This window comes from Acomys russatus, chromosome 3, assembly GCF_903995435.1.
Source record: "Acomys russatus chromosome 3, mAcoRus1.1, whole genome shotgun sequence".
NCBI classification, from domain to species: domain Eukaryota; kingdom Metazoa; phylum Chordata; class Mammalia; order Rodentia; family Muridae; genus Acomys; species Acomys russatus.
Window position 1 is genome coordinate 17,938,790 of NC_067139.1, and position 9,874 is coordinate 17,948,663.

At 46.2% G+C, this 9,874-nt stretch overlaps 1 protein-coding gene across 1 annotated transcript; it reads right to left on the minus strand.

Annotated features, from left to right (window-relative positions):
* Positions 1-6,164: 6,164 nt before the first annotated feature.
* Positions 6,165-9,508, minus strand: LOC127210014 (tubulin beta-2B chain). Its single transcript, XM_051169693.1, has 4 exons — positions 9,249-9,508; positions 8,366-8,474; positions 8,004-8,114; positions 6,165-7,500 (listed from the first exon to the last, which is right to left on the minus strand). Exons 1-4 carry the CDS (start codon positions 9,303-9,305, stop codon positions 6,440-6,442), a joined length of 1,338 nt encoding a protein of 445 aa, XP_051025650.1. The 5' UTR covers positions 9,306-9,508; the 3' UTR covers positions 6,165-6,439.
* Positions 9,509-9,874: the final 366 nt, after the last annotated feature.

Consider the following 9,874-nt stretch of genomic DNA (forward strand, 5'->3'; position numbering starts at 1 on the left):
ACTCTGTCTCAAAAAACAAAAACAAAACAAAACAAAAAACCAACCAACCAAACAAACAAAAAACAAAGAAGAAAGGAAGAAAGAAAGAACAGAAGGAAGGAAAAATAGAAATGTAACCACATTGTAATTTTTGTACTGCATGAAGGATTTTGCTGGGATATATAAACTGTGGAAGAAAAAATAAAGTTGTTAAGGCTTGCTTTATCGTGTGTGTGTGTGTGTGTGTGTGTGTGTGTGTGTGTGTGTGTGTGTCTGTGTGTGTGTCTGTGTGTGTGTGTGTGTAAGTCCACACCACCCCTTTTTGTTGGCCCCACAAAGTCTTTCCCTGGCCCCAGAGAATCAAGTTTTGTTTCCTTAGAGAAAAGTCTGCTGAGGAATCAATAGCCAACTCCATGGCCTGTCTCAATTTACCTGTTGTGTCAGAGCTGGCTTCTGACATAGCCTGTTGACAAGCTGGAAACCTAGGAGATTTGCTTATCTCTGGATCAGGCCCCAGGCCGAGCATCTGCTCTTGGCAACCCTTTGTAGCTGTGATCCCTCTTTGGTCTTACCCGACAAACCTCAAGCACTTCAGAGTCAGCTTGTGCCCTTTATCTGCAACTGAATGATTCTGGGACAAACCGCCTAAGTCAGTTCCCTGAACTGCAAGATAACCAATCCTCGGGCCCTTCTTCATCTGCCTAAGAAAAAAACATACGATCCAGACCAGTCAATCATTGTTCTCCCCCCCCCCCAACCCCACCCCACCCCCATCCCCAGGGACTGAATCAGAGATGAGCGGCTGACTTAGCTCCACAGCCTGTCTGGCTTCTTTTTTGTAGCAATGGGGTGATATGAGCCTCAAGTTGTCACCACTAGGGAGATCTTTGCAAAGAGTGAAGGCAACACAAGGAGTGCAGAGCCCAGAGGTGACCAGGAGAGAACAGGCTTCAGGGACATGAGAGTCCAGCTCAGACACATTCACCTTTTGACACTGTAACATGACTTGTCATCTACAAAGTTCACACCTAAGAACTGTGCAATAGCCGGGCATGATGGCACACGCCTTTAATCCCAGCACTTGGGAGGCAGAGGCAGGTGGATCTCTGTGAGTTCAAGGCCAGCCTGGTCTACAAAGCAAGTACAGGACAGTCAGGGCTACACAGAGAAACCATGTCTTGAAAAGACAAAAACAAACAAAGAAACAAACAAACAAAAAACACCAAAAAAGTACTGCACAATCAAATTATAGACACTTACATTGTCTCATGTATGTGTGTGCTTCTGTATTGCTCTGCACGTACAGCTACCATGGGCTATGTACATCTAGACTCTAGACAATGCCGTGATAGATCCACTTCTAAACTTTCCAGTAATGCGAATCAGTAATTTCCCTTCTTTTGACAGCAAGCTTGAAATTAATTTGAAACACAATCAATAGTACCCAACCTATATACTATTCTTGGGGGGGGGGGGATGACATTAAAGAATGGCAGGGAACATGTGATCACCAATGCCAGGGTGATCACGTTCTTGTTTCTGTGTACATTACTGTCCTTTGAGCCTCTGTACACATACTAGAAAATGTTTCATACAGGGATTTACAAGGCTCAAGTGATATGTTAAAGGTTTCCTGAATTCATCAATGGCAACTAGGTCCCCCTCCGGTCTACAGTACAGACTAAGTGGTAGTGAACACAACACACATAGTAGGTGCTCAGCAAGTGTGGAGTCTATCATTTCCCCCCTATAAACTGAGATGCTAGAACCATGTTGTGCTGTTCTGTGTTGTTATAATACAATTTCTGAATCTTATTGATTTATAAAGGTTCGAGGCAAGATTTACTCACACTTCTAAGTTTGTAACACTAACATTTTCTGGGATCTGGTGAAGGTCATGGCTACACCACAACATATGTGTAAGGAACATATATGTGAGAGAAAAAAGAATACTGGGTAGAAAGGTGGAAGTAGGAGGAGGGAGAGGGCTGCAATAGGGATGTGAAGTGAATAAATAAATAGATTTGATACAAAAAAAAAAAAAGGGAAAAAATCACTAAGGAAGAGAAAGGACCAGGTTCAGTCTCACAGTCACCCAATTTCAAGGAGCTAATTTGTCCTTTGAGAACCACATTAATCCTGTCACAGGATGGTGCCCTACGACCTAGTTATCATCCTTTAAAGTCACACACTTCACCGTCATTTGTCATTACACCAGAGAATGAAGTCTCCAGGTGATTACTGTTGGAAAGGAACCACATTCAAGCTGTGCCACACATCTATTCAGTCGGAGAACTGAAAGAAGCTGTGGAATCAAAAGGCAGCTTGCTAGATTCTAGCATCTTTCAGGAAAGTTTGTCCCTCAGAGCTCGGTCTGTGAGTAATGTAGCTGCTGAGTGCCGAATTTGTCTTCCTGTCTTCACTTCCAAAGCTCACATGTCTCACCAGGCCTGCAGACATCAGCCACTGCCTCTGGCCAGGGCATCCCACACGGTCCTTTCCACTCCTTGCCCAGCCCTTTGCCTTATGTCAGTCCCCAACCAATTTCCTGGGAACACCCTCCATGTGGCCACACAGGTTCATGTGTGTGTGTGTGTGTGTGTGTGTGTGTGTGTGTGTGTGTGTGTGTGTGTACCCTGCACGTTCTTATCACCCAATTGATTCTGTCTCCTTGGTGACCAGATACACAAGTAACAGCAAACTCATTTGTGGTGGAGAGAAAAAAAAGAATCCACCATTTTAGCTGTTAAGTGTTTGCGACCAGCATAACCTTGACGTGAGTGTTTCATGGTCGATCATTGCAGCATGGCCTCCTGGATATGCTGTAGCTATTGGTTTAAAATTAAGGAGGCCTCAAGATAAGAGGAAGAAATGTTTGGGTACAGAAATGGACATCTACAGGCATACAAACTCGAGTGCTCTCCATCCGAACACTCCTGATCTCACCAGAAATGTGGGCCAAGAAATTTTGAATTTTATCAGTTGCTTCAGAAAATAAGGCTTGTCCTCAGCAGGAAAACATTTCATGAGATTATCTCCTTTCCTAGTTTATATCATTGGAAAAATCAGTGGGGCTTTTTTGTTTTTCTTTTTGTTTTGTTTGGATACCACCTGGTCATGAGTTCAATCCAGATATGCTGCAATGTGTCACACAATTTTGGTGCTCTGACCCACAAGCCTGCCCTACAGGTACAGATGCCAGCAGCAGTCAATTAGCTTTACCCTACACCTCTGACCAACAGCTGCAAACTGTGGCCTCCACAATCCTCTCCTCACACCTGACTGATTTCCTAACACAGCTTCTAGAGCTCAGGGAAGCGCTTAAGTTCACTGGTTCATTATGAAAATCATGAACTATGGCGTCAGATGAAAGGATGCATAGCGCAGGGCATATGGGAAAAGGTACAAGGTGTTCATGTTCTTGCTGGACATACAACTGTCAGGAACCTCCATGCTCTCATCTCTCTGAAAGCTTTCTGTTGTGTTACACTCCCTGGGAAGACGTGAGCAAACCCTTACTCACCCCAGACTAAAGAAGGATTCTGGCCAAGTCTAGCTTGGAGAACCAGTGAGTGCAGTAATTCATACAGTCAGGCCGACGTAGGAAAGCATAGCTGGGATCTAGGTGAGGGTGGACGGATCCTCCCCTTTCTTTTGTGAGAACCTTAGCAGGAACATCGTGGTAGTCTCATTGTTAGTCACAGCTGCTCAGAGACGGAAATGGCTGTTATACTCAGAAAGTAGTCTTCTCCAACACCTGTACTCTTTTAAGTGGTCCATTTTTATGGTATGTCAGTTAAACCTTAACTTAGAATTAAAAAGAAAGAAAGAAATGATGTAAAATAGATTGTGCCATAATAAACATTTTTTTGTGGGTATGCAATGCTCAGAACACTTAACAGGGAGAGGGGTGTAAAAGCAAAGGCAGAAATGAATCTGCTTCCAAGTGAACACAAATCCAAGTATCTAAACATTTTTCTCATCTTTTAATGAATTTCCTAATAATGTATTTAAAGTTGACATGGGATCCAGAGCATCTGCTTAAACGGTCAGTTTGGTGTCTACCCTTCCCAACATGCCAAAATAAGCTCTAGCCATGTGCAGCCATGGCTATGCCGAAGGGCTAGCTAGCTTGCACCTGCCTGTGCTTTTCTTTCAAGGTATGAAAGAGACACGCACTTCCAGTATACCACGAGGTACTTGACAGCTACACACAGGCCCCCCTTTTCCAAAGTTACTGCCATGGGTCTGACAGGTTGTAGGAAATGCACAGCCAAGGACAGGTCCAGGGGCCCTTGGCAGCTGCTGCAAGTGTTCAGGGCATTTAAAACCAATGTCACGCTTCAGTGAGGTTGTTGAAAGCTTTACACTGGCTCAGCCAGGACTGACACCTGCCAGTTTGCCATTAAATATAGAAAGTTGGAGCTAAAGATCCTGACCCACTTAACCCTGCTCGCTCTCCATCAGATTTCTGTGATCTATACTTACACAGTGAACTGCTGCTCTTTTCCATTTATGGAGCCTAGCGATAGCATGAATTTTTTTTTTTAACACTATTTAGAATGACACTGCTCACACTTCCCTTTGGAACTGCTTCCAAGTATATTTTAACCCCCTTAAAACAAGACATTCTTTATGCCCTCCTTTTAAAGTAATAGACTTATAAAGAATTTTTAAAAAATTTAAGTCATATATAAAGTAATTTTTTTCTAATTTTGAATTCATCTAAAAGAGTAGAAAATCTAAACATTGTTTTCTTGAATTATTTTTTTTCACTGTAGCAACATATAAATTAGTTCTGCACACGTGCTTTCTACTTATTTTCTATTTCTCATCCTCAAGTGAGAAAATGACTGGCCCAGATTAAAGTGGAACACCAGGCCATTTTGATAAAGTACAGTTACTGCCATCGAAGTATCTTAACTGAGAATCTGTGGGTGACTGAACTCCTATCGCCCCTTTAATTGCTGAATTCAAGTCTAGATCAAGTTTGAGTGCAAGCCTTAAATCCCAGGTCTTCATGTAAGAATGTAATAAACTATAAAAATTCTTATGGCTTGTCTGGAAAACACTCCAAATGCTCAGAATTTATATTTCCAAATAAACTAAAAGAAAGGTTAGCAAAAAGTTTGTAAAACCATGGACACTATGGCTAGAAGAATGAACCTACTAAATATCTAATATATGTTCCTAAGTGCTCTTAATTAACTTTAAAAGGCTGGAAATTCCACTTATAGAAATAGATAGCTTTTCTGTGTGTACAATGATGCATGCACAAAATTATTCATTGTAGCATTATGTGAAAGTCTAAATGACCTGAAGGTGCACTGGTAAGGTGCTGGCCAAATAAGACATATCATACCTACATGAGACCAGGCATTTGCCTGATCTCAAGCCGGGTATGGTGGCACACGCCTTTAATCCCAGCACCCGGAAGATAGAGGCAGGCAGATAGCTGTAAGTTCAAGGTCAGCCTGGTCTACAAAGCAAATGAAGGATAACCAGCCAAGATAACATAACATAGAGAAACCTTGTTTCAAAAAAACAAAAAACAAAAAACAAAACAAAACAAACAAACAAAAAAAAAAACCAGCAACAACCAAACAAAACTACTACTAATAATAATAATAATGGTAATGATGATATGATGCCTGGTCTCTTGAACAGAGCTGTTGGACTAGAGGGGTAGTTCAGTGATATAATCCTTGCTGAGTGTGTGCAAAAAGGCCCTGGGTTTGATTCCCAGCATCATAAAATGATATAACTTGGTGATTACTGTCAATAATCAACATTATTGACAATTCTACCCTGCAAGGAGGAAGTCTGGATCAAAGAGCATAGGAAATGAATTTTCCACTCTCCTTCAGATGCTACGTAGTGTGCCTCTAAGTAACTGTTCAAATAAAACGCTATTAAGGAAATAAAGGCCTAGTAAGGGCTACATAAAAACACACTTGCAATAATCAAGTTATGTATCAAAGGACATTTTAAAATTCAGCTTGCTGTCTCCTGTTGGGTTGAGTAAAGGTCATTTTTGGTTCAACATATATTAATACCATACCCAAAGAGGGAATGCCTCTGAGCTTTCTTTCATTCTTTTCTACAGGAAGAAAAAAATTATGTGTTCAGAAAGGTGGATTTAAGTTGATAATAAAGAGCTTAATAAAGAGAGAGAAAGAGAAAGAACAGAGGACACCGTTAGGACACAAAGGTTTATGTGTTTTTAGCCATTACAACAGGAGTTCAGAAAGATCTCAAGTTTTACATTGATGTTATCAATTTTACAAAAAGAGAGAGAGAAAAAAAAAAAGTGACAGGCAACAGTGAAGAGCACCAGAGACCCAGCACAAACCTAAGACCATCTTCCTTCCTTCAACTGCCAAGGTATTTTCACAGATATGCCCCCCCACCCCCTGCTTTCATCCTCTCTGCTTTCCCTAACCTGCTTGGCCAGGGGAACTCAAGCCTCATCCTCGCCCTCCTCCTCCTCGAACTCGCCCTGCTCATCAGCCGTGGCATCCTGGTACTGCTGGTACTCAGACACCAGATCATTCATGTTGCTCTCCGCCTCGGTGAACTCCATCTCGTCCATGCCCTCTCCCGTGTACCAGTGCAGGAAAGCCTTGCGCCGGAACATGGCGGTGAACTGCTCCGAGATGCGCTTGAACAGCTCCTGGATGGCAGTGCTGTTGCCAATGAAGGTGGCTGACATCTTGAGGCCTCGAGGAGGAATGTCACACACGGCCGTCTTCACGTTGTTCGGGATCCACTCCACGAAGTAGCTGCTGTTCTTGTTCTGCACGTTGAGCATCTGCTCATCCACTTCCTTCATGGACATGCGGCCCCGGAAGATGGCAGCCACGGTCAGGTAGCGGCCATGGCGGGGGTCGCAGGCGGCCATCATGTTCTTGGAGTCGAACATCTGCTGGGTGAGCTCGGGCACCGTCAGGGCTCGGTACTGCTGGCTGCCCCTGCTGGTCAGAGGTGCGAAGCCTGGCATGAAGAAGTGCAGGCGTGGGAAGGGCACCATGTTCACAGCCAGCTTGCGCAGGTCTGCGTTCAGCTGGCCTGGGAAGCGCAGGCAGGTGGTCACCCCACTCATGGTGGCTGACACCAGGTGGTTGAGATCCCCATAGGTGGGCGTGGTCAGCTTCAGGGTGCGGAAGCAGATGTCATACAGGGCCTCGTTGTCGATGCAGTAGGTTTCATCTGTGTTCTCCACCAGCTGGTGCACGGAGAGGGTGGCGTTATAGGGCTCCACCACTGTGTCAGAGACCTTGGGCGAGGGCATGACACTGAAGGTGTTCATGATGCGGTCTGGGTATTCCTCTCTGATCTTGCTGATGAGCAGGGTCCCCATGCCTGAGCCAGTGCCTCCCCCCAATGAGTGGGTCAGCTGGAAGCCCTGGAGACAGTCACAGCTTTCAGACTCCTTCCTCACCACGTCCAGGACGGAGTCCACCAGCTCAGCACCTTCTGTGTAGTGGCCTTTTGCCCAGTTATTTCCTGCACCACTCTGGCCTGCCAGAGCAAAGGAGGATTAAATGTCAGTCATGCTTGAGTAAATTCCTTATTTAAAAAAATAAAAAATCATCTGGGTGGTGGCGCAGGCCTTTAATCCCAGCAGTCAGGGAGGCAGAGAGAGGCAGATCATTGTGAGTTTGAGGCCAGCCTGGTCTACAAAGCGAGTTCAAGGCAGCCAAGGCTATACAGAGAAACCTGTTCTCAAAAAACTAAAAACAAATAAAATAAAAATAAAATAAATCACCTCTCAGATATGGCCAAATGGCCAACACATATTAAACAATAAACTATCTGGCCATGAATACAATTATAAATCAGTAAACACATACACCTGGCTTTGAAAACGCTAAGATGCATTCGCCTCGAAGCCTGAACTAAGACTTAGCCCCCACACACCTTTATCCCATCCATGCCCTCAATCTGTCACTCTTCTCCACCCCTTGCGCTAGTGGAAATTGGCACCTTGTGTCCTTCTGTCTTCAGCTATGCCACATACTCACCAAACACGAAGTTGTCTGGCCTGAAGATCTGCCCAAATGGTCCAGACCTGACTGAATCCATTGTGCCCGGTTCCAGGTCCACCAGGATGGCCCGAGGCACATATTTATTACCTGCAGGGAAACAAGAGCTGACTTAGGCCTTCTGGCAGTGAGCTCTGTAGAGCAGGGCTTGGTACCACCTCCTCCATGATTGGTGCTACTCCCAAACAAAGAAAGGTCTATGATCAGGCTTTCAAAGGGTTTGGTTGGCAAGGAAGAGGCGACCCCACCCAAAGAGTGGTCATCCTAAAGTAGCTAGGCCATATAAGAGCAGTGAGTGCATGGGGTGCCCAAATTGAAGATGGGGTGTTCAAAGTAATTACCAGTAGCTTCATTGTAGTATACATTGATTCTTTCCAGTTGCAAATCACTGTCTCCATGGTAACTTCCAGTGGGGTCGATACCATGCTCATCACTGATGACCTCCCAAAACTGAGACATAAAAAGGCCGCATTTAGCTATGCACGACCCCACCCCCAATCGCAAGGAGAAGCCACCACCCAGTTTTAACAACCCGACAATGCAGAAGCTTTAATGAGTGGCGTGACCCTTAGGGCTTGTATTGTACAGGATCAGAAAGTTGAAACTGGGCGGTTTCCCAGGCGAACAGCTGCTCTCAGCAGGAGGTAGGGATGGGGGGGGGGGTTAAAAAAAAAAAAAACCAGCCCAAGCCTGCGTTTGTGTCACAGCCGCCAGTGGCTGCTGGAGACAAACGTGCTGGGACTCTAGGCGCGGAAAAGAAGGGGGCAGGTGGAGAGAGTGAGGCAATAGCGCTGTAGGAGGATGTTTTAAATTCTAAGCACGTTCAGCCACTGCCAGGCAATCACTCCCCTCCCCTCCCCCTCAGCTCGCCGGGTGTTCAAGCGAGTAAAATCAATTCTCCCTGTGTCCCGGCCCCTCCCAAAGACCGGGAGCGCACAGCCTCTCAGACACACCCGCGCCTTCTTTCAGGCACGCGTGGCTATCAGGGAGGAAAGGAAGAGGGCCATCCCAAATTCCCAACATTTCCAGGAAAAATGAATGAGATCCCTGAGCTTTAAAGTCTCCTCTGAGACCACGCCCATCCGATTGCACAAAGCAGCAAGTCAGGTCCGCCCTTGGCGAGACCTGGTTGTCTACCAAGGACCGCTCTGCGTCCTGGTGCCCAAGTATCCCAAGGGGCGCTCCTCTAGAGTCCTTTCCCCACCCCGTAAGCAGCGAGCCCACCTTGGCACCGATCTGGTTGCCGCACTGGCCCGCCTGGATGTGCACGATCTCTCGCATGGTGCCTCCTTAGCTTCTTGCTGGCTTGGGTCTGTGTCAGTGGGTCTGACTATCCTCCCCTTCCACACCCACTGCTGGGCCACCTGGACCTTATTCCGGAACCGACGGGCTGAGGGCGACGGCCGGGTGGGCTCAGTCTTTTATGTACGAAGGGTGGGGCGGACCAAACAGACCGCGCCCCCCCAAGCCAAAGCCCCCAGTCCCGTTCTTGCTGGCTCTCTCCAGGCCGGGTTGACGTAATGCTCTGAGCCCCTGGGACGGCCCAGGGGGCTGGACTATGGGCTTGTGGCCAATCAGCGCTGATGAGAAGACCTTGCTAGGGGTGGGGGTTCCTGGGAGAAGCTGGGACCCGAGCATTGTCTAGGACTTGAGAAGGGCAGGCTGAGTGTGGAGAGCTGGGAATTAAAGACTGTAGTAGTGGGCGAGGCTGGGGCTTGAGGAGGAGTGCTGATGGGTGGGGAAGAGAGGGCTGCTGCAGCAGGTGCAGTCCTGTGTTCCGAGCACGGACCAATTTACGTCTCCTTAAATGGGAGGTTTAAAGTAACAACTTGTGTTACCGGAGCAATTCC

Bases quoted from the DNA above. Each gene is read 5' to 3' on its own strand.
- LOC127210014 (XM_051169693.1), bottom strand. From the start codon at position 9,305: ATGCGAGAGATCGTGCACATCCAGGCGGGCCAGTGCGGCAACCAGATC. The intron at 8,115-8,365 runs GTAATTACTTTG...GTTTCCCTGCAG, and splicing joins ATACTACAATGAAGCTACTG to GTAATAAATATGTGCCTCGG. The intron at 7,501-8,003 runs GTGAGTATGTGG...TTGCTCTGGCAG, and splicing joins GCCAGACAACTTCGTGTTTG to GCCAGAGTGGTGCAGGAAAT.